This window comes from Lissotriton vulgaris, chromosome 8 (assembly GCF_964263255.1).
Source record: "Lissotriton vulgaris chromosome 8, aLisVul1.2, whole genome shotgun sequence".
Lineage (NCBI taxonomy): Eukaryota > Metazoa > Chordata > Amphibia > Caudata > Salamandridae > Lissotriton > Lissotriton vulgaris.
The window spans coordinates 1,209,778,375-1,209,803,045 of record NC_141696.1 but is presented as its reverse complement, the minus strand read 5'-3'; the positions used below and the strand labels follow the sequence as shown (position 1 = coordinate 1,209,803,045).

The 24,671-nt window shown below is 45.7% G+C and overlaps 1 protein-coding gene across 1 annotated transcript; it reads left to right on the top strand.

The window, feature by feature from the left end:
* The first annotated feature begins 347 nt into the window (after positions 1–347).
* LOC147698502 (uncharacterized) lies at positions 348–2,735 on the top strand. Its single transcript, XM_086936249.1, has 3 exons — positions 348–482; positions 993–1,208; positions 2,451–2,735. Exons 1-3 carry the CDS (start codon positions 348–350, stop codon positions 2,733–2,735), a joined length of 636 nt encoding a protein of 211 aa, XP_086792375.1.
* Positions 2,736–24,671: the final 21,936 nt, after the last annotated feature.

Sequence of the window (24,671 nt, the reverse complement as noted above, 5' to 3'; positions counted from 1 at the left end):
GGATTTGTATTTAACATTTGTTGTAACCTATATTTCTATTTCAGATGTTGACTATTGAAGAAATCGCTAACATTACCACCAATGACAACAAACCGTATGAAAAACCCATAAGAGTTAATGTGATCAAGTGCTCAAGTAAAACAAATTACAAAAACGCAAAACAAGAAAATAAAGTTCTTTTTCATTTGGCTCTGGCAGACAAAACTGGAACAATTAAAGCTACGTGCTACCAGGAAAGTTTATATCAGCAGACACAAAAAACTTGTGGACTACTTATACGCAATTTTATAATTAAAAACAACACAATTCTGATTACTAAGCAAACAAAAGTAACAAAATTTCCAGCAATGACTATAACTCAAGCGCTAATTCAAGAAGCTGAAAACATTTTGCAGCCTCCTGCACCATCTGCTTCTCCAATAAAAGAAATAAAGCGGGCATCTTTGAGAAGTCTTATGACAGTGTGTGGGACCATTTCAGAAGTAAGTTGTGGTGATTTATACTGTTGGTCTCGCTGCTTGAGTTGTCCGTTTGTGTGTGTGGTGTTGTCTATGCCATTGACAATATTTATTTTCCCTTTATCAGTGTGTGTGTCTTTGTGTGTATGTGTACTATTTGATGCTTAGATGTTCTTTAATTTAGAGTGGGTGCAGTTCTGTGTGTGGTCTCTGTAACACATTACATATGGTGGTATGTTTATGAGGGGTTCTATCCATCATAAATGATCTGGACAGCAGCCAAATAAGAACAATTAACAATGTGTAAATAGGTGGGCTAAAGCTACACTGCATTTATAAAAGTAAAGTTGATAGGTGTTTAAAGAAGAGCGCCAAACTGAGACATCAAAGTTCAACTTTTTTTAACATAGTTGGGAACAACACCGTACATTGAAAAAGAGCAATAGCCCTTAATAATTATGTCTTCAATGCTTGGACAATTATTACGTATTACTTCAGTGCTTTTACATTTTTAACACAAATATTTTTTTTTAGGAAGAGGAAAGTAAACTTGTACTCATTAATGGACAAAATACGGCAATAAAATCTATTACGTTAAAAGATGCCACTGATGACATAAAAGTCACATTATGGAGAGAGGCTACTCTATTCTCAATAAACATTGGAGAATATGTGATGTTAACTCATGTCACAGTACATGAATTTAATGGACAGAAAATATTGAACACGACAAGGCACAGCAAATTAAAAGTAAGGAACACACGCTCTCTCACGCACCCCTTACTCTATCACTTCAACACACACACACACACACTCTCTTTAAAAAGACACTCTTTAACGATCCAACACACTATCTCTATACCACACACTATCTATATATAAGACTCTCTATGTACAACACGCTCTCTCTACAGCCTCTCTCTACTACAGCCTCTCTCTACAACACGCTCTCTCTACAGCCTCTCTCTACAACACGCTCTCTCTACAGCCTCTCTACAACACGCTCTCTCTACAGCCTCTCTACAACACGCTCTCTCTACAACACTCTCTCCACTCTCTCTCTAAAACAGCCTCTCCCGCCTCTCTCTAAAACAGCCTCTCTCTAAAAACAGCCTATCTCTACAACACCCTCTCTCTACAACACGCTCTCTCTACAACACCCTCTCTCTACAACACCCTCTCTCTACAACACCCTCTCTCTACAACACCCTCTCTCTACAACACCCTCTCTCTACAACACCCTCTCTCTACAACACCCTCTCTCTACAACACGCTCTCTCTACAACATGCTCTCTCTCCAACACGCTCTCTCTACAACACGCTCTCTCTACAACACGCTCTCTCTACAACACGCTCTCTCTACAACACGCTCTCTCTACAACACGCTCTCTCTACAACACCCTCTCTCTACAACACCCTCTCTCTACAACACCCTCTCTCTACAACTGCCTCTCTCTACAACTGCCTCTCTCTACAACTGCCTCTCTCTACAACTGCCTCTCTCTACAACTGCCTCTATCTACAACTGCCTCTCTCTACAACTGCCTCTCTCTACAACTGCCTCTCTCTACAACTGCCTCTCTCTACAGCAGCCTCTCTCTACAGCAGCCTCTCTCTACAGCTGCCTCTCTCTACAGCAGCCTCTCTCTACAGCAGCCTCTCTCTACATCTGCCTCTCTCTACAACTGCCTCTCTCTACAACTGCCTCTCTATACAACTGCCTCTCTCTACAACTGCCTCTCTCTACAACTGTCTCTCTCTACAACTGCCTCTCTCTACAACAGCCTCTCTCTACAACAGCCTCTCTCTACAACTGCCTCTCTCTACAGCTGACTCTCTATACAACTGCCTCTCTACAGCAGCCTCTCTCTACAACAGCCTCTCTCTACAACTGCCTCTCTCTACAACTGCCTCTGTACAACACTCTCTCTGAGACACACTCTAACATTTTTGTGGAAAAAAAAATAACTATGTTTTTATTTACTACAACAGGTAACAACACCACCACAAGATAATATTGACGTCGAAATATATGGCGTGGAAAGCACAAACGGAGATTGGAGCACCTTAACAACAAAAATAACCAACACAGATATTTACCAATCGATGGATGTACAAAATCAAACACTTATACAATGGTTTATGTTGGACGAAGAGGTGGATGACATTGGTGAAGCACTAATTCATTATTTGCCTCAAACATGTGAGGTTATATTTTGCAATGGCAAAATTACTAAAATTGTTAAAGAAAAGTCGGAGGAAGATTTAAGTGATTAAGTAACAATCCTCACAATAACAATTTTTTTACAAAGTACAATAAATAATTATTGTTTTGTGTTTACTGAAAATAAATATACTATTTTGAACATATCCAGTAGCATGGTCATTTTCCTTCTGGGTGGGTATATTTTTTTCAAACAATGTTAAATGTGCCAATACAACATACAGAACAATAGCTGTTGCTGCTACATTTTTAAAACGACAATAACTATACAAGAGTGATGCTGTGTGGTTGCTCAATAGTACTGTGGGGGTGCAGAGTGATAATGTGGTGTTGCTGCGTGTTGCATTGGTGGTGCTCAGTGATGCAGTTGTTGCCAGAAGTGCTACTGTTGTGGGGCTGAGTTATGCTGTGGTGGTAATAAGTTAACACCAACACAGCACCACTCATCAACAACGCAGCACCACTCATCATCACAAATGCATTACTCAGCACCACACTAACATCACTCAGCAACACACCAGCATCACTCTACACCACCACAACAGTATCATTCAGCAACAACAAACTATCACTCTACAACGACACAGCACCACTCATAACCACAACACCATTATTCAGCAGACAAACGTCACACAAACAGAACATGTACGCTTTCACCAGGCACACACACCAACAGCTATCAATGCACGCTTTCAATAGGCATACACCCACACTAACAGCCATCAGTCCACGCATTCAACAGTCACACACACCACCGCCCGTAAGTGCACGCTTTCTACACATTTTTTAACGGACCACACACAATTACAGCTATAAAACAATGCTTTGGTGCTGTACAGTACTGCAGTACTATGTATGAATGACACTGTTGGTGTGGAAAATACGGCTGTGGTGGTGCAGAGTGATGTTGTGTTGTTGCTCAATGGTACTGTGGGGGGGCACAATGATAATGTGGTATTGCTGCGTGTTGCATTGGTGGTGCTCAGTGATGCAGTTGTTGTCAGAAGTGCTACTGTTGTGGTGCTGAGTTATGCTGTGGTGGTAATCATTGAACACCAACACAGCACCACTCATCACCAGCACAGCAACACTCATCACAACAGCAGCATTACTAAGCACCACAATAACAACACTCAGCAACACACCAGCATCACTCTACACCACCACAACAGCATCATTCACCAACAACACACTATCACACTACAACGACACAGCAGCACTATCACCACCACAGCACCACTCATCACCACTACAGCATTACTCAGCAGAAAAATGACACACAAACAGAACATGCAAGCTTTCAACAGGCACCCACACCAACAGCTATCAATGGACGCTTTCAACAGGTGTACACACACACCAACAGTCATCAGTGCATGCTTTCAACAGGCAAACACACACACACACAGACAGCAGTCCACGCTTTCAACAGGCATACACACCACAGGCCGTAAGTGCATGCTTTCAACACAGATTCTAACATAGCATACACAATTACAGGTATAAAAGCCTGCTATTTTGCTGTTCACTACTGCTGTATGTATGAATAAAACTGTTGGTGTGCTAAATACAACTGTGGTGGTGCAGAGTGATGCTATGTTGTTGCTCAATGCTACCATGGGGGTGCTGAGTGATAATGTGGTGTTGCTGCATGTTGCATTGGTGGTGCTCAGTGATGCAGTTGTTGTCAGAAGTGCTACTGTGGTGGTGCAGAGTTATCCTGTGGTGGTAATCATTGAACACCAACACAGCACCACTCATCACCAGCACAGCAACACTCATCACAACAACAGCATTACTAAGCACCACAATAACAACACTCACCAACACACCAGCATCACTCTACACTACCACAACAGCAACATTCACCAACAACACACTATCACACTACAACGACACAGCAGCACTATCACCACCACAGCACCACTCATCACCACTACAGCATTATTCAGCAAACAAACGTCACACAAACAGAACATGCACTCTTTCAACAGGCACCCACACCAACAGCTATCAATGGACGCTTTCACCAGGCGTACACACACACCAACAGTCATCAGTGCATGCTTTCAACAGGCATACACACACACATACACAGACAGCAGTCCACGCTTTCAACAAGCATACACAGCACCGGCCGTAAGTGCACACTTTCAACACAGATTCTAACATAGCAGACACAATTACAGGTATAAAAGCCTGCTATTTTGCTGTTCACTACTGCTGTATGTATGAATGAAACTGTTGGTGTGCTAAATACAACTGTGGTGGTGCACAGTGATCCTGTGTTGTTGCTCAATGCTACCGTGGGGGTGCAGAGTGATAATGTGGTGTTGCTGCGTGTTGCATTGGTGGTGCTCACTGATGCAGTTGTGTCAGAAGTGCTACTGTTGTGGTGCTGAGTTATGCTGTGGTGGTAATCATTGAACACCAACACAGCACCACTCATCACCAGCACAGCAACACTCATCACAACAACATCATTACTAAGCACCACAATAACAACACTCACCAACACACCAGCATCACTCTACACCACCACAACAGCAACATTCAACAACAACACACTATCACACTACAACGACACAGCAGCACTATCACCACCACAGCACCACTCATCACCACTACAGCATTACTCAGCAAACAAACGTCACACAAACAGAACATGCACTCTTTCAACAGGCACCCACACCAACAGCTATCAATGGACGCTTTCACCAGGCATACACACACACCAACAGTCCTCAGTGCATGCTTTCAACAGGCATACACACACACACACACAGACAGCAGTCCACGCTTTCAATAAGCATACACAGCACCGGTCGTAAGTGCACGCTTTCAACACAGATTCTAACATACCAGTCACAATTACAGGTATAAAAGCCTGCTATTTTGCTGTTCACTACTGCTGTATGTATGAATGAAACTGTTGGTGTGCTAAATACAACTGTGGTGGTGCACAGTGATGCTGTGTTGTTGCTCAATGCTACCGTGGGGGTGCAGAGTGATAATGTGGTGTTGCTGCGTGTTGCATTGGTGGTGCTCACTGATGCAGTTGTGTCAGAAGTGCTACTGTTGTGGTGCTGAGTTATGCTGTGGTGGTAATCATTGAACACCAACACAGCACCACTCATCACCAGCACAGCAACACTCATCACAACAACAGCATTACTAAGCACCACAATAACAACACTCACCAACACACCAGCATCACTCTACACCACCACAACAGCATCATTCAGCAACAACAAACTATCACTCAAGTATACATTGCTATATATTACATTTCTAACGATTACAAGTATTACAACATCTATAGTTTAGAACAGTAGAAAAAAAGAATCAAAGTACATACGCTCGGAAAAAAACAAAAACGCAATACAAAAACATCAATAATACATCCTAATAATTTATACATTTAATAACAATAGAAACACAAGCAATAATACATTCAGCTTCATGGACTAAATGTTACAAAAATGTTATCTTACCTGTCAAACTACGCAACAACTAAAACGGAATAGCAAACGCCTTTCACGCACAAACATTCACACCGATCTGGAAATTTCATTTAACGCACGGAAAACACAACGCTACGTCACCAAACTTTGCGCTGCTATTGGCTACATAGTAAACGCGGGACAACACTTTCGATACAATAAATAAATACATATATATATATATATATATATATATATATATATATATATATATATATATATATAGAACAATATAAATTAACACATTACGTCCAAAACACATCATTGGTCTTACCTGCACAACAAACACGGAAGATATACGTAACTGACGTTAACGTCAAAAACGTCCCACAAAAACAACGTATTACATTCAAATATTCGAATAAAATTATTGGGATAAGCACTTTCGAGTAATAAAAAAAATCAACATTCATGCAACATTTATAATAATTACAATAACTAATATAAAGGAAAATACCACGTAAAACACAATACATTGAACATCTTTAAAAAAATGCTTTTTTGAAAATCATAACAGTATATTGCACCAACTCGCACATACGATAAGTGAGGAATAACAATACATCACACAAATTCAGAATAAAAGGACATAACATAACCATATTCTACATAAATACATAATCAAAACTTTGGCATTCAAGAAATTCTAGTATTTCAAAACATAATAAGCAAGTACATACACAAAATATAACAACGTTCTAAATTAAAAAAACAGAACACATACAAAAATATACTTTGCTATATATAACATTTTTAAACATTACAATTAAAAGAACATCTATCGTTTAGAACACTACAACACTCTATTCTAAGTACAGACGGTAGAAAATACACAAGTCGCAATACAAAAACATCAATAATACATCATATTAATTAATTAATTTAGTAAATATATAAACACAAGTAATAATACATTCAGCTTCATGTACTAAAAGTTATTAAAATGTAATCTTACCTGTCAAACGACGCAGCAACAAGAACGGAAGAAGAACACGCCTTTCCCGCACAAACATTCACACCAATCTGGAACATTCCACGTTGACGCACGTCAAACGCAACGCTACGTCACAAAACGTAGCGCTGCGATTGGCTAGAAATTACGTCACACTAAACATAACAGCAAAATAAAAAAAAGACTAGAACGATAAAATCCCTTACGTAACAAACGTAAAGGGAAAACATAGCGTACGTCATTTTTACATACTACAAATAAAACACAGTTTAAAAAAAATCACTCAACACTTATAATCACAATATAAATACACAAATACACACACACATTACATTAAAAATATAAATTAACACATGCAAGACACTCACAGATGCCAATAACACATGCAACTCCACTCACACATGCAACGCCAATCACACATGCAACACCAATCACACATGCAACGCCAATCACACATGCAACGCCAGACACACATGCAACGCCACACACACATGCAACACCACTCACACATGCAACGCCACTCACACATGCAACGCCAATCACACATACAACGCCCATAACACATACTACGCCACTCACACATGGAACGCCACTCACACATGCAACGCCACTCACCAATGCAACGCCACTCAAACACACAACGCCACTCAACAACACAACGCCACTCAACCACGCAACAACACTCAACAACACAACGCCACTCAACAACGCAACGCCACTCAACAATGCAACGCCACACACACATGCAACGCCACTCGTACATGTAACGCCACTCACACATGCAATGCCACTCACACATGCAATGCCACTCACACATGCAACGCCACTCACACATGCAACGCCACTCCACCATGCTACGCCAGTCAAACATGCAACAACACTCACACATGCAATGCCACTCACACATGCAACGCCACTCAACCATGCACCGACACTCAACAATGCAACGCCACTCAACAAGCCAACGCAACTCTACAACCCAACGCCACTCAACCACACAACGCCACTCAACCACGCAACACCACTCAACAACGCAACGCCACTCAACTACGAAACGCCACTCTAAAACGCAACACCACTCTAACACGCAACGCCACTCTAACACGCAACAACACTCTAACACGCAACGCCACTAAAAAACACGCAACGCAAATCACACATGCAACGCCACTCAACCACGCAACGCCACTCACACATGCAACAACACTCAAACATGCAACGCCACTCACACATGCAACGCCACTCACACATGCAAAGCCAAACACACATGAAACGCCACTCAATAACGCAACGCCACTCACACATGCAACGCCAGACACACATGCAATGCCAGTCACAAATGCAACGCCACTCAACCACGCAACGCCACTCACACATGCAACGCCAATCACACATGCAACGACACTCAAGAACGCAAAAACAGTCAACTACGCAACGCCACTCAACTACGCAACGCCACTCAACAACGCAACGCCACTCACCCACGCAACGCCACTCACACACGCAACGCCACTCACCCACGCAACGCCACTCACCCACCCAACGCCACTCACCCATGCAACGCCACTCACCCACGCAACGCCACTCACACATGCAACGCCACTCACACATGCAACGCAACTCACCCACGCAACCCCACTCACCCACGCAACCCCACTCACCCACGCAACCCCACTCACCCACGCAATGCCACTCACGCATGCAACGCCACTCACCCACGCAACGCCACTCACGCATGCAACGCCACTCACGCATGCAACGCCACTCACGCATGCAACGCCACTCATGCATGCAACGCCACTGACGCATGCAACTCCACTCACACACCCCCTCACCCTCAAACAATTTGAATTTTTAAAATATTTATACAGCGCACGTACACCCAAAGGTTTCATGGCGCTACAGTAGGCAGAGTCTCTGAGGTCATGGAGCGGGGAGAGAAAATGAGGAGAATTTATGAGGGGAATGCTTTGGAAAAAAGAAAGGTTTTTAAGGCCTTTCGAAAGGGCTGGTATTGATTGGAAGTTCTGAGTTGCATCGGAAGGGAGTTCCAGAACACAGGGGCGAGGGTGGAGAATTTAGACCCTCCCCATTTCTTACGACGGAAGCGAGGAACTGTGAGTAGGTGGTGAGAAGAGGAGCGAACAACTTACACTCACACACCCACGATCTCCTCACACCCATCACAACACTCTCACACTCACTATACATCACACACTCTCAGCCACAAACCACCTCACTCACCCTCACCCTCACACACCCTCACCCTCACACACCCTCACCCACAGTCACACACTCAACATTCAAACTCGCACACCCTCACTCACCTTCACACCCTCACAACACTCACCCTCACTCACCCTCAAACTATCACCTTCACTCACCCACACCTATCATCACACACTCTCACATCCCATTACCCTCACCCCCTCATCTTCACACACCCTCATCCCATCACCCACACTCATACTCACACCGTCACCCTCACTCACCCTCACACACCATCACACACCCTCACACCCCCTGAACATCACATCCAATCACCCTCACACCTTCCAAGTCCACCCTCACAACCCTCACTCATGCTCACACCCACACCCTCACTCACCTTCACACACTCACACCCTCACAACACTCGCCCTCACTCACCCACACCTACCATCACACACACTCACACCCCATTACCCTCACCCCCTCATCTTCAGACACCCTCACCCCCTCACCTTCAGACACCCTCACCCCCCTCACCCTCACAACCCTCACACCCTCACTCATACTCACACAGTCGCCCTCACTCGCCCTTACACACCATCACACACCCTCACACCCCCTGACCCTCACATCCACTCACCCTCACACTCACACCGTACAAGTCCACCCTCCGACTCCACCCTACAACACCACCCTACAACTCCACCCTACAACTACTAATACACCCTCCAACTACTAATGCACCCTCCAACTACTAATCCACCCTCCAACTCCAAAAGTAAATAGCATTAGGCAACATTTAATTCAATAACAAAACATCAGATTACACACTTGTAGGTATTCAAAAATGAAAACTTAATGCATCGCAAGGACAGTGCACAAATTAATACATAAAAACGCAGGAAAGGATTGTTAAATATAACATTTCTTACAGAAAAAAATAAATCCAAAGAAAAAAGGGAAACATCTGAATACACAGCGAGTAATACACCAATTTAAAAGGGGACAAAACCCTCTAAAGGACACAAATTCACAACATAAAGCAGTCACTAAAGTAAGGGGAAATAAATAAACCATTAAACAATGGTGGAAAGAATCCACAAAACAAAGAAAGTGCGTAATCACAAGAGCACTACACCTCACATCCTACTTGAAATTCACTAATAAGTACAAGAAAGTATTTCACTCAAACTAAACAACAACAACAATACAATTTTTAAAGGTGGCTTCATACTTATACTTTGCCACAATTAATGCACATCTGTACTCGGAAATTTATAAGGAGGTAAACATTGTCTCAAATAAGCAAACACATACAAAATCAATGCGCATCTATGTTAATGCAAGACAAGCTTTTGCAGTGCAAATTGATGTGTACCTTACAAAAAAAATAAAAATTTTGGCATGCATTATATAAAAAATGTTACTGATGTGTTTGTTTTTTTATTCAGCGTTAACAACAGCATCAATTCAACATTTCATTAAGGCATGATTAGCTTTCTCAAAAAACGCTTCACAACTACTACGCAACGCCACTCAACTACGCAACGCCACTCAACTACGCAACGCCACTCAACTACGCAACGCCACTCAACTATGCAATGCCACTCACACATGCAACGCCACTCACACATGCAACACCACTCACACATGCAACGCCACTAACACATGCAACGCCACTCAACTACGCAACGCCACTCAACTACGCAACGCCACTCAACTACGCAACGCCACTCAACTACGCAACGCCACTCAACTACGCAACGCCACTCAAGTACGCAACGCCACTCACACATGCAACGCCACTCAACTACGCAACGCCACTCACAATGCAACGCCACTCACACATGCAACGCCACTCAACTACGCAACGCCACTCAACTACGCAACGCCACTCAACTACACAACGCCACTCAACTACGCACATATGCAACGCCACTCACACATGCAATGCCACTCACACATGCAACGCCACTCACACATGCAACGCCACTCACACATGCAACGCCACTCACACATGCTACGCCACTCACACAGGCAACGCCACTCACACAGGCAAGGCCTCTCACACAGGCAACGCCACTCACACAGGCAACGCCACTCACACAGGCAACGCCACTCACACAGGCAACGCCACTCACACAGGCAACGCCACTCACACACGCAACGCCACTCACACACACAACGCCACTCACACACACAACGCCACTCACACACGAAAAACAAATCACGTTGCCAATAGGTCTCGCAGTACGACAGTTGGAGCCATTACAATTGCAAATAACAATGCCTTTCACTTTCGTTATCATTTTAAATACATAAAGGGCTTTGTCATTTACAAAACCAATAGCTCCAACTTTCCTACTGCGAGACCTATTGGCAACACTAATACCTGCCCCCTCTCTCCCTTCTACCCTCTCTCTTTCTTGCCCTACATCCTTCCTTCTCACTCCCTCCCTTCCTCTTTCTGTCTACATTACTACACTAATACCTGCCCCCTCTCTCCCTTCTACCCTCTCTCTTTCTTGCCCTACATCCTTCCTTCTCACTCCCTCCCTTTCCCTCTCTCCCACTCTCTCCCTTTCCACCTCTCTTCTGATCTCTTTCACTTTACTGTCCTCAATCTCTTTTATCTCTCTCCTTTGTTTCAATCTCACTTCCTTTCGCCCTCCCTCTACATCTCTCACACTCCTGCCTTTCACTCTCCATCTACATCCACATTTTCTCTACACTTTCTATCCCGCACTCCTTATCTTTTCTTTCAACACTCTCTCGCTTCTGCCCTCCTTCCTGCTCTATTCTTTCCTGACCTCCCTATCTCTTCTGCCTTCTCTCACTCTATTACCTCTGCCCTTCTCTCTACTGTTATCCCTCTCTCTCTTCTGCCTTCTTAGTCTCTACTGCCCTCCCTTTCCACCTCTCTCTTCTGCTCTCTTTCACCTTCTTGTCCTCCATCTCTCTCCTCCTTCTCCTTCCCGCACTCCCTCTAACCTGCTGCCCTCTCCTTTCTGCCTTTCTCACACCCTCCTACCGTCCCTCATGCCCTCACACTCCTTTATGCCCTTTCTCTCTCTCTTCTGCCTCTATTCCTTCCTTCCTGCCCTCCCTCTCTATCCTGCCCTCGCTTCCTTTTGACCTTTCTTCTTTCTTACTCCTGGCCTCTTTCATCCCTTCCCTTTTATTTCTGCCCTCTCTCTTGCTCTCCCACTCTTTTCTGCCCTCCCACTACTTCTTGCACTTTCTTATTCCTGCACTACCTCTGTATCCTGTCCTCTCCTCTTTGCATATGCCCTCTCAACATGCGCTATCACTGCACACAGCCTCTCTACACACGGCCTCTCTGCACATGCCTCTCTCCATATGATCTCTCTGCACAGGTCCATGTGTAGAGAGGGCAAGTGAAGAGAAGGCATGAGTAAAGAGGGCGTGTGCAGAGAGGGTGTTTTCCATACAGGGCAAGTACAGAGAGATCAAGTGCAAATAGTGCATGTTTAAAAGGACATGTGTAGAGGCTATAAGTTGACCAGTGCTTATGATGAGAAAGTGAGTGCAGGTGACAACAAATCTGCAAACTCCAATGGTGTTCCTTATGTGATGAGAACAAATCTGCACACTCCAATGGTGTTGCTTTCCTGAGGCACTGTCAACTTTTTCACACATGTTTTTCCTCTTTCTGTCTACATTACTACACTAATACCTGCCCCCTCTCTCCCTTCTACCCTCTCTCTTTCTTGCCCTACATCCTTCCATCTCACTCCCTCCCTTTCCCTCTCTCCCACTCTCTCCCTTTCCACCTCTCTTCTGCTCTTTCACTTTATTGTCCTCAATCTCTTTTTTCTCTCTCCTTTGTTTCAATCTCACTTCCTTTCACCCTCCCTCTACATCTCTCACACTCCTGCCTTTCACTCTCCATCTACATTTTCTCCTCACTTTCTATCCCGCACTCCTTATCTTTTCTTTCAACACTCTCTCGCTTCTGCCCTCCTTCCTGCTCTATTCTTTCCTGCCCTCCCTATCTCTTCTGCCTTCTCTCACTCTATTACCTCTGCCCTTCTCTCTTCTGTTATCTCTCTCTTCTGCCTTCTTAGTCTCTACTGCCCTCCCTTTTCCACCTCTTTCTTTCACCTTCCTGTCCTCCATCTCCCTCTCTCTCCTCCTCTAGCCCTCCTTCTCCTTTCCGCCCTCCCTCTCTTACCTGCCGCCCTCTCCTTTCTGCCTTTCTCACACTTTCCTACCTTCCCTCATGCCCTCACACTCCTTTATGCCCTCCCTCTCTCCTGCGTCTATTCCTTCCCTCCTGCCCTCCCTCTCTATCCTGCACTCGCTTCCTTTTGAGCTTTCTTACTCCTGGCCTCTTTCATCCCTTCCCTCTCTCTGCAAATAATTGCATTATAAATGCACTCCAGATTTCTGTGTAAAGTAAAACACATCAACGTTTTACACATAATTCAATGAAGATACAAAACACCATTTATCAAAAGCTCAAACTTTAACAAAGGGAGTGCAGAGTAGGGAGTGCATAGAGCAGGGGGAGTGCAGAGTGCATAGAGTGCAGAGTGCGTGCAGAGTGCATAGAGGGTGCAAAGTGCATAGGCAGTGCAGAGTACATAGGGAATGCAGACTCCAGAGAGAGTGCATAAAGAGTGCATACAAAGTGCATAGGGAATGTATACAAAGTGCAGAGTGCATAGGGAATGCAGAGTGCATAGGGAGTTCATACACACTGCAGAGTGCATAAGGAGTGCAGAGTGCATAGAGAGTGCAGAGAGAGAGTGCATAAAAAGTGTAGAATGTATAAAGAGTGCAGAGAGAGTGCAGAGTGCATAAGGAGTGCAAAGTGCAGAGAGAGTACATAGGGAGTGCAGAGTGTATAGAGAGTGCAAAGTGCATAGGAAGTGCAGAGTGCATAAGGAATGCAGAGAGTGCATAGGGAGTGCAGATTGCATAAGAAGGCTCTCTCTTCACTCTGGGCTCTCCCTCCAGTCGGGGAGCCTCACGGGGGGGGCAGGCACCGGCAATGTGCTTCGCGCCCCCTCCGCTCGCTTCTGAAGGCCGCTCCTCTCGCTTCAGGGCTCCCTCCGCTCACGGGGGCCCTGCAGTCCAGCTGCCATCACTCTTCCTCCTCTTCTCCCCGGGCCCGGCGGTGATTACCCGGCACTTCGGAGATTCCCTCGGCAAGGACGGGGTCGAACGGCTGACTCGGCTTCCGGATCCTCGCTGGGGCGGCTCCACTGCTGCGGCCCAATCCGGTCGCGGCTCCTGCGTCGAGCCTCCATACACGCCCAGCTTCTGCGGGCAAGGCATGGAATCAGAGCGCGGCTCTCGGGACAGGCATACTGCAAACGGCCAATCAGAGCGCGCCTCCTGTCAACAGAGGACCAATCAGGTCGCGGCCCCTTCGTTTCTCTCGCTTCAGCTTCTGATCACTTTCAGGCCCCCGGGCCGCAGCGGTGAGAACACTGGGCAATGCCGGGTGGGCACCGGCTCTTCAGTTAGTTAACAATCGAGGTGGCCACTCGATCGGGCCATAACAGGACAGCGAGGAGGGGGGAGGGGGGACGGCGGGAGGAGGGACACAAGGCAGGACAGCAGCAAGCACGGCCCGGCCGGACCAGATTAGGGGGCGTTCCCGGCTTTTGGCTGACGTAGCATGACGTAGCCAAAAGCCAAAGATTCTCGGGAACGCCCCCGAATCTGGTCCGGCCATGACGGACGCCTCTCTGTTCCAATGGCTAGCCTCCATTTATGGAGCTAGCCAATGAAACAGAGGGGCGTATTCAAGGTACCCTTACTAGAAACTACAGATTTCAAGGGCGGCCCCGGTTGGCAGTGGGTCGCCCCAACGTGCACAGAGCCCGGAGAGGCTCCCCGCCCCATTTTTTTGTATTTAGAGCCCTGAGAGGCTCTGGGGGGCATTTGGTGAAGTAAATGGAGAGTCAGGGCGGCCCCGGATGGCAGTGGGTCGCCCCAACGCTGAAGAGAGCCTGTTGAGGCTCAGAGGGGCCATTTTTCAGGACGTCGAGCCCCAGAGGGGGGCTCCAACGACCCCATATTTATAGCTGGTGAATGCTTTTCCCTCGCAGCTGAGGTAAGGGGAAAAATGCTTTTATATATATGTATGTTGTGTGCGTGCTGGCAGTTTTAAGTGTGTTTATGTAAGAGTGTAAATGAGTAGGCAGAGTGTGTGTTTGTATATGTATAAATATGTATGTGTAAGTGAAGGTCAAGTGGAATGTAAAGGCACTTCCGCTACCCCAGGCATTTTGGTGAATTGACCTTGGAGCCGCATCTTAAGCGGACTGCAGGCCACAGGGACTAGGTGACGCAAGCAATGCTGGAGAGCGGTCAGCAACCCAGAGAGTGACGTCAGCAGAACGCAATCCACCCAACGAGTCCCCATCATGGGGTGTGCCCTTACTTGACCCATCAGGCGTAGATAAACGTGCAAGTGTGTGCTCTGAGACCCCTATGTATGGTGAGGTGAGCTGGGCGCCTCGCGTCCTTTTGACCTTTCTTCTTTCTTACTCCTGGCCTCTTTCATCCCTTCCCTTTTATTTCTGCCCTCTCTCTTGCTCTCCCACTCTTTTCTGCCCTCCCACTACTTCTTACACTTTCTCATTCCTACACTACCTCTGTATCCTGTCCTCTCCTCTTTGCATATGCCCTCTCAACATGCGCTATCACTGCACACAGCCTCTCTACACACGGCCTCTCTGCACATGCCTCTCTCCATATGATCTCTCTGCACAGGTCCATGTGTAGAGAGGGCAAGTGAAGAGAAGGCATGAGTAAAGAGGGCGTGTGCAGAGAGGGTGTTTTCCGGACAGGGCAAGTACAGAGAGATCAAGTGCAAATAGTGCATGTTTAAAAGGGCATGTGTAGAGGCTATAAGTTGACCAGTGCTTATGATGAGAAAGTGAGTGCAGGTGACAACAAATCTGCAAACTCCAATGGTGTTCCTTATGTGATGAGAACAAATCTGCACACTCCAATGGTGTTGCTTTCCTGAGGCACTGTCAACTTTTTCACACATTTTTTTCCTCTTTCTGTCTACATTACTACACTAATACCTGCCCCCTCTCTCCCTTTTACCCTCTCTTTCTTGCCCTACATCCTTCCTTCTCACTCCCTCCCTTTCCCTCTCTCCCACTCTCTCCCTTTCCACCTCTCTTCTGCTCTTTCACTTTATTGTCCTCAATCTCTTTTTTCTCTCTCCTTTGTTTCAATCTCACTTCCTTTCACCCTCCCTCTACATCTCTCACACTCCTGCCTTTCACTCTCCATCTACATTTTCTCCTCACTTTCTATCCCGCACTCCTTATCTTTTCTTTCAACACTCTCTCGCTTCTGCCCTCCTTCCTGCTCTATTCTTTCCTGCCCTCCCTATCTCTTCTGCCTTCTCTCACTCTATTACCTCTGCCCTTCTCTCTTCTGTTATCTCTCTCTTCTGCCTTCTTAGTCTCTACTGCCCTCCCTTTTCCACCTCTTTCTTTCACCTTCCTGTCCTCCATCTCCCTCTCTCTCCTCCTCTAGCCCTCCTTCTCCTTTCCGCCCTCCCTCTCTTACCTGCCGCCCTCTCCTTTCTGCCTTTCTCACACTTTCCTACCTTCCCTCATGCCCTCACACTCCTTTATGCCCTCCCTCTCTCCTGCGTCTATTCCTTCCCTCCTGCCCTCCCTCTCTATCCTGCACTCGCTTCCTTTTGAGCTTTCTTACTCCTGGCCTCTTTCATCCCTTCCCTCTCTCTGCAAATAATTGCATTATACATGCACTCCAGATTTCTGTGTAAAGTAAAACACATCAACGTTTTACACATAATTCAATGAAGATACAAAACACCATTTATCAAAAGCTCAAACTTTAACAAAGGGAGTGCAGAGTAGGGAGTGCATAGAGCAGGGGGAGTGCAGAGTGCATAGAGTGCAGAGTGCGTGCAGAGTGCATAGAGGGTGCAAAGTGCATAGGCAGTGCAGAGTACATAGGGAATGCAGAGTCCAGAGAGAGTGCATAAAGAGTGCATACAAAGTGCATAGGGAATGTATACAAAGTGCAGAGTGCATAGGGAATGCAGAGTGCATAGGGAGTGCATACACAGTGCAGAGTGCATAAGGAGTGCAGAGTGCATAGAGAGTGCAGAGAGAGAGTGCATAAAAAGTGCAGAATGTATAAAGAGTGCAGAGAGAGTGCAGAGTGCATAAGGAGTGCAAAGTGCATAGAGAGTGCATAGGTAATGCAGAGTGCATAGGGAGTGCATAGACAGTGCAAAGTGCAGAGAGAGTACATAGGGAGTGCAGAGTGTATAGAGAGTGCAAAGTGCATAGGAAGTGCAGAGTGCATAAGGAATGCAGAGAGTGCATAGGGAGTGCAGAGTGCATAAGAAGTGCAGAGTGCACAGTGCATAGACAGTGCACAGTGCATAGGTAATGCAGAATGCATACAGAGTGCATAGGGAGTGCAGAGTGCATAGGGAGTGCAGAGTGCATAGGGAGTGCAGAGTGCATAGGGAGTGCAGAGTGCATAGACAGTGCAGAGTGCATAGGGAGTGCACTCTGCACTCTTTAGGCACTCTGCACTCTCTATGCACTCTGCACTCTCTATGCAAAGTGCTGCATAGGGAGTGCAGAGTGCATAGGGAGTGCAGAGTGCATAGGAAGTGTGGAGTGCATACAAAGTGCACAGTGCATACAGAGTGCTGCATAAAAAGTGCAGAGTGCATAGGGAGTGCATAGGAAGTGGAGCGTGCAGGGTGCATATAGAGTACAGAGTGCATACAGAGTGCTGCATAGGGAGTGCAGAGTGCACAGGGAGTGCATATGAAATGCAGAGTGCATAAGAAATGCAGAGTGCATAAAGAGTACTAGGGAGTGCTAGAGAGTGCCAAGTGACTGCAAAAAAAAAGGTAATGGCAATGTAAATGACAATGCCATTTACTTATCTGTTTTCGAAACAAAAACATAAATACAAATTTTGGCATATACAATGCCAATAACTCTAACTTTTCCAAAGGCGAAACCATTGCATTGTAAATGCTTGTTTTTCTATTTGTTTACATTTGTTACAATCGCGGGTGCCCGCGCTTTAGCTTAAAATGTTTAAAGCTAAAGCGCAGATGCCAGCATTATAACCAAAGTAAATAACAACCTGAAAACAAATTTAAAAGTGTGCTAAATTTAATCCAACCAACAAAAACATGCATTACACATTATTTGCCTGTCAGGGCCCACATGCAGCTCTTTGCACGGGCTGCAGCTCCTCTGATGTGCGCAAACCTTCAGATCTCGTTTGTACCCATCCGCTGCCACATTCAAGAATAAGCATAATCAGGGAATATTGTTCCCATCAGTTTGTCTAATCTGCTGACATCTCTAGAAGCAGCCGTCTTGAAGGTGTCATTGGTTCGGTGCCGGTCTCGTCTCTGCAATAAGACAGAGCAGTTAATGCGTGTTAATTGTGTTTCATAAAAATATTAATTACATGTTCTGCCAAGTGTCCCTCTTTAGTGTCATGTGGCGGTCCCATGGGCTTGATAGTTTATTTCTCCTCTCAGAGTAGGATGGAAGCTTTGTTGGGGTGTTCACTTCAGCCACATGTTGTCTTTGTAGCAATTCTGCATGCAAAATACCTACAGGAGCAAAAACCATTCCTTTTCTGTTGACTTTGCTGTGAAGTGCGCTGTGCGCAGCCAGAGGAACAGCAGATGCATCAGATAAAGGAGAGCTGGAGGCACTGGCCTGTGACAGAAACTCCTAATCTCTAAGGACTTTCTCAAGCAAAACAGTTTGACAAAGCAGGGCTGTAAAACGGTCAAATGAAACCAGCATACACGAAAGCGAAAGTCTTCAGTTACCAGGCTACAGCTGAAAAACAGGTGGCACACTGCACTTCAATTAAAAGAAGTGTAAGGAGAGCGATCTAACGCTGTATCGGGCGCCTTCTGTACAAGGAAGTTAGCAAATGACCAACAGCCAACAGAAAGGGAGATAACAACACAACCACAAATAAGCAAATAGCAAGCGGAAAGACAGAGTACATTAAGTTTACCCCAACATACAGATTACTTTAGGTCTCGGCGCACTGCCAAGGCAAGACCTAAAAATGGGGGCAATATTGGTCCACTTTTCACAGCTGACAGCCAAAACAACAGGGTGTTGTGGAGGACTCGAATTCTGGTGGAATCAGAATTTTTAAAAGAGTCAATTTTTCATAAAACTTTTTGTTGTAGTTATGTGTGTGGTTGTGTGGTCGTGGTTGTGGTTGTGTGTGTTTGTGGGTGGTTGTGTGTGTGTGTGTGTGTGGTTGTGTGTGTGTGTGTGTCTGTGTGTGTGTGGTTGTGTGTGGTTGTGTGTGGTTGTGCGTGGTTGTGTCTGGTTGTGCGTGGTTGTGTCTGGTTCTTTGTGTGTGTGTGGTTTTCTGTGTGTGTGGTTGTGGGTGTGGTTTTGTATGTGGTTGTGTGTGTGTGATTGTGGTTGTGTGTGGATGTGTGTGTGGTTGTGTGTGTGGTTGTGAATGTTTGTGTGTGTGGTTGTGTGTGGTTGTGTTAGTTTATGTGGTTGTGTGTATGCTTGTGTGGTTGTGTGTGGTTGTGTGTGTGGTTGTGTGTGGGTGTGGGTGTGGTTGTGTGTGGGTGTAATTTTGGTGTGTGTAGGTGTGGTTGTGTGTGTGGTTGTGTGTGTGTGTGGCTGTGTGTGTGTTGTGTGTGGTGTGTGTGGTTGTGTGTGTGATTGTGTTTGTGTGTAGTTGTGGTTGTGTGTGTGTGTGTGTGGTTGTCTGTGTGTGGTTGTCTGTGTGTGGTTGTGTGTGTGGTTGTGTGTGTGGTTGTGGGTGTGTGGGCGTGGTTGTGTGTGTGTGGTTGTGTGTGTATGGTTGTGTGTGGTTGTGTGTGTGGTTCTGTGTGTGTGGTTGTGTGTGTGGTTGTGGTTATGTGTGTGGTTGTGTGTGTGTGGTTGAGTGTGTGGTTGTGTGTGGTTGTGTGTGTGGTTATGTGTGTGGTTTTGTGTGGTTGTGGGTGTGGTTGTGGGTGCGGTTGTGTGTGTGGTATTGTGTGGCTGTGTGTGGTTATGGTTGTGTGTGTGGTTGTGTGTGTGGATGTGTTTGTGTGTGGTTGTGTGTGTGGTTGTGTCTGTGTGCGTACTGTAATCCATGCAATTTGCTTGTTGGGAGCAATTAAATTAGGCCCGATGCCAATTTGTATAGTTGGTAGTAAGCATGGGCGAATTTTGCGGATCTGGCGTTCGCGAATTTTGCGAATTTGCGAACTCGCAATCCGCAAAATCCGCGAATTCTCGCGAATTTGCGAATTTGTTTTTTTGTGTTCGCAAGGATTTCTGCCAGTTCGCAAGGATTTTTGCCAGTTCGCAAGGGTTTTGTACCAGTTCGCAATTGCGAACTTACATGTCGGCTCGCAACGGTCACGATTATGTTGTTTCTACGTCTGGTTCATCATCACAGGTTCCCAGCACCCTCTGTTTCACCCCTGCCACCCTCTGTTTCACCCATGCCACCCTCTGGTACATCAATGCCACCCTCTTGTTCATCATCACTGTAGATTATGGAGGGAAAAAGCAAGCACACCTGCCTGCTTCAACTGACATGAATTAATTTGGGGTTGATTTATTAATGTGTCACTGTTTTAAAATTCCAGTCTGGCACCTGCTTCCTTATCTGTAATTTGCTTTCTGTTGCAGTGCAATTTTTTTTTCCAGGACCTTTCTGGCCTACTTGTAGCTATTCTATGAGCCTGCTGTGAGGGTCAGAGCAGGGTCATACAATTGTTGCAACTAGCAACTGAACTCTGGAGGGGCCCTTGTCAGGAAGCACTACAGGGGATGGTTACTAATGATGAGTTTGAACTTTTGAACCTGCTGAATGCTTTTTTTGTGTTCGCAAGGATTTCTGCCAGTTCGCAAGGATTTCTGCCAGTTCGCGAGGGTTTTGTACCAGTTCGCAATTGCGAACTTACATGTCGGCTCGCAACGGTCACGATTATGTTGCTACATATCTGGAATACATCTATCAAAACTGGTCTATTCCCTGATTGCTGGAAACATGCCACACTCCTGCCTTTAAAAAAGAAACCAAACGGTGCCCCGGATGATTTGAGCAATCTCCGGCCAATCTCCCTGTTAGCAGCCCCTGGCAAAATGCTTGAAAAACTGATACAGCGCCAACTGAACAGGTTCATAGAAGAAAGAGACACACTACATGAAACCCAGTCGGGTTTCAGGGCGGGCTTTAGCACTGAGACCGCTCTGATAGAAGTGGCTGAGTCGATCAGGTGGTCTTTAGATTCAGGAGCATCGGCTATGTTGGTGCTCCTGGATCTATCTGCCGCTTTTGATACTGTGGACCATGTGAGGCTACTGTCAAGGCTAAAAAAAACAGGCCTGGAAGATAAGGCTCTGGGCTGGCTACAGTCCTATCTCACGGATCGTACCCAGAAAGTAGCCTTGGGCCCCCTTTCCTCAAAACCTAAACCCCTCTGGTGTGGTGTCCCTCAGGGCTCGGCCCTCAGTCCACTACTTTTTAATATTTATCTGGCTCCTCTCTTCTCCCTTATTGCTAACTGGGGTGTCAAGGCGATTTCATACGCCGACGACACACAATTAATTTTCCCCTTCTCGGACGTCTCAGAGGCAGCCTTCAGCAATATGAAGGGATGCTTGCGAGATGTTGCCAAATGGATGAATGCAAACAAACTCAAATTGAATGCAAGCAAGACGGAAGTCATCTTCTTTGGCAAACATACTCGGCCCCCCCCAAGCCTGTGGTGGCCCTCCGAAATGGGTATCCCTCCTCTACCCAGCACCAATGCGAAAAATCTGGGAGTAAGATGGGATGAGAGTCTCTCCTTTTCTTCACATATACAGCAGGTCTCTGCGTGCTGTCTCCATAAACTAAGAAACCTTCGCAAATTTCTGTCCCTCCTGCCTGAAGATTGTCGCAAGTCGGTGGTCCATGCTACAGTCACTTCCAGACTGGACTACGCAAACGGCCTCTACCTCGGCCTACCCAAATATCTGGTGCAACGACTGCAGATCGTGCAGAACGCGGCTGCGAGACTGCTAAAAAACATCCCTTTTAAACAGCATGTCTCTCCGTTCTTGCGCGATCTGCATTGGCTCCCTGTAGCCTGCAGAATCAAGTTTAAAGCTCTAACTCTGGCGTTTAGAGCCCAAAAGGGGACCTGCCCCTCCTATTTAAAGCTTAGACTCCCCAGATACTATCAGGAGAGATGCTTGCGCTCTAATTCACGAAACCTGCTCTCCATCCCCCGCGCCAAGAGAGCCAGACTCGGAGGCAGATCTTTCTCTGCCTGCACGGCGACACTCTGGAACGCCCTACCGGTCAACATCCAACTGGCTCCAACGGAAGCCAGTTTTAAGAGGCAGCTAAAGACCTGGCTCTTTTCCCAGAATAACTAAACACTCTCTCCCCTTTCTCCGCCCATTCTTACCTGGAAAAATGATCACTCAGCGCCGGGACACCTCCTTGTGAGGTAGCTGTTCGCGCTTTATAAATATCGGTATTATTATTATTATTATTCATCATCACAGGTACCCAGCACCCTCTGTTTCACCCATGCCACCCTCTGGTACATCAATGCCACCCTCTTGTTCATCATCACTGTAGATTATGGGGGAAAAAGAAAGCACACCTGCCTGCTTCAACTGATATGAATTAATTTGGGGTTGATTTATTAATGTGTCACTGTTTTAAAATTCCAGTCTGGCACCTGCTTCCTTATCTGTAATTTGCTTTCTGTTGCAGTGCAATTTTTTTTTCCAGGACCTTTGTGGTCTACTTGTAGCTATTCTATGAGCCTGCTGTGAGGGTCAGAGCAGGGTCATACAATTGTTGCAACTAGCAACTGAACTCTGGAGGGGCCCTTGTCAGGAAGCACTACAGGGAATGGTTACTAATGATGAGTTTGAACTTTTGAACCTGCTGAATGCTTTTTTTGTGTTCACAAGGATTTCTGCCAGTTCGTAAGGATTTCTGCCAGGTCGCGAGGGTTTTGTACCAGTTCGCAATTGCGAACTTACACCGCACGCCGCAAAATTGTATCACCAAGAAAAAAAAATCCGCTGCGTGCGAATTTGCGGATTTTCGGTAAATTCGCGAGCGTTCGCGGATTGCGAATTTACCGAAAATCCGCAAAATCCGCGAGCGTAACGGATTTTCCGCCCATGCTTAGTTGGTAGGCATTGACGAGCAGAGTAAATACATGGTCGGGCATGGAAGAGACTACAAAGTTTGAGACCAATAAGTTTATTCATAAGACTAATAATAATAAGACTATTTTGATGCAACTTGAAAAAGTTTGCGCACCATGGTAATTTACATTTGGATCCAAATAAATTGAAGTGATCGGACGGAGGCAGAGGGGAAAGCACAGGAAATAAAAACAAGCAACTTAATGACCCGTGATGGAGGAGACAGATGGCAGCTGCGCGCGCACACGCTTGCATGAACGCAAGCGAGTAGCCAGCCAGTAGCACTTTGAAAACTCACCTACCAAATGTCTCGGCCAGACAGCGCATGCGCTGGATCAGGCGAGACCTAAATGGGATAACATTTTTTAATGCCACTTGACAGCTGCAAATTATTTTCTTTAAACATGTGACAAAGCAAAGGGACTCCAGCACCGAGGAATGTCTTATCCTGTGAGAGGGTGACGATTCATTTCCCTGACAACAGGCACACCTGTCTCATCCCATCAGATGAGAAATGCGAACAAAATCCTCTCGTAGAAGGAGGCATGCTAGGAGCCTGAAGAATCATTGGTCAAAAATATTTGACTGTACAAGAATATCATCTGACATAAATATTGTGTACTAAATATCATCTCATTGTTTGTAGATTTCTATTATTAACCTCAATGGATAGTTATTTTTGTAGGCAGTGTTTAGGACATGGTATTAATGTCAGATGTTATTCTAGTGGCACACAAAATATACAGTGTGTTGAAGAGTCCTTTATCAATGGAATCTCCACCCCACCAGCGGCATCAAATATGTTTAGGTCTGGTATTAGCCAAGCCCTTTTTTTAACTAAAATTAAGATATGCATACTTACAGTGGCTTTCAGCCAGCCCATATCATCCATTGGAAGTGTCATTGTGTCACTCATATTTTTCTTTTGCCCATTATAGCTTTTTCTGTGGGGTACAGGGTCTGCCCACTTAGGCCATTGGCTAACTTCACTAAGAGTGACAGCACTCTTCCCTTTCACAACACGCACATCCATACAACCTGTAGCTCCCTTTGGTTCTAGGGACTATTTAGGAAATGTGTTCTTTTTGAGATCAAAAGAATATTTTTTCT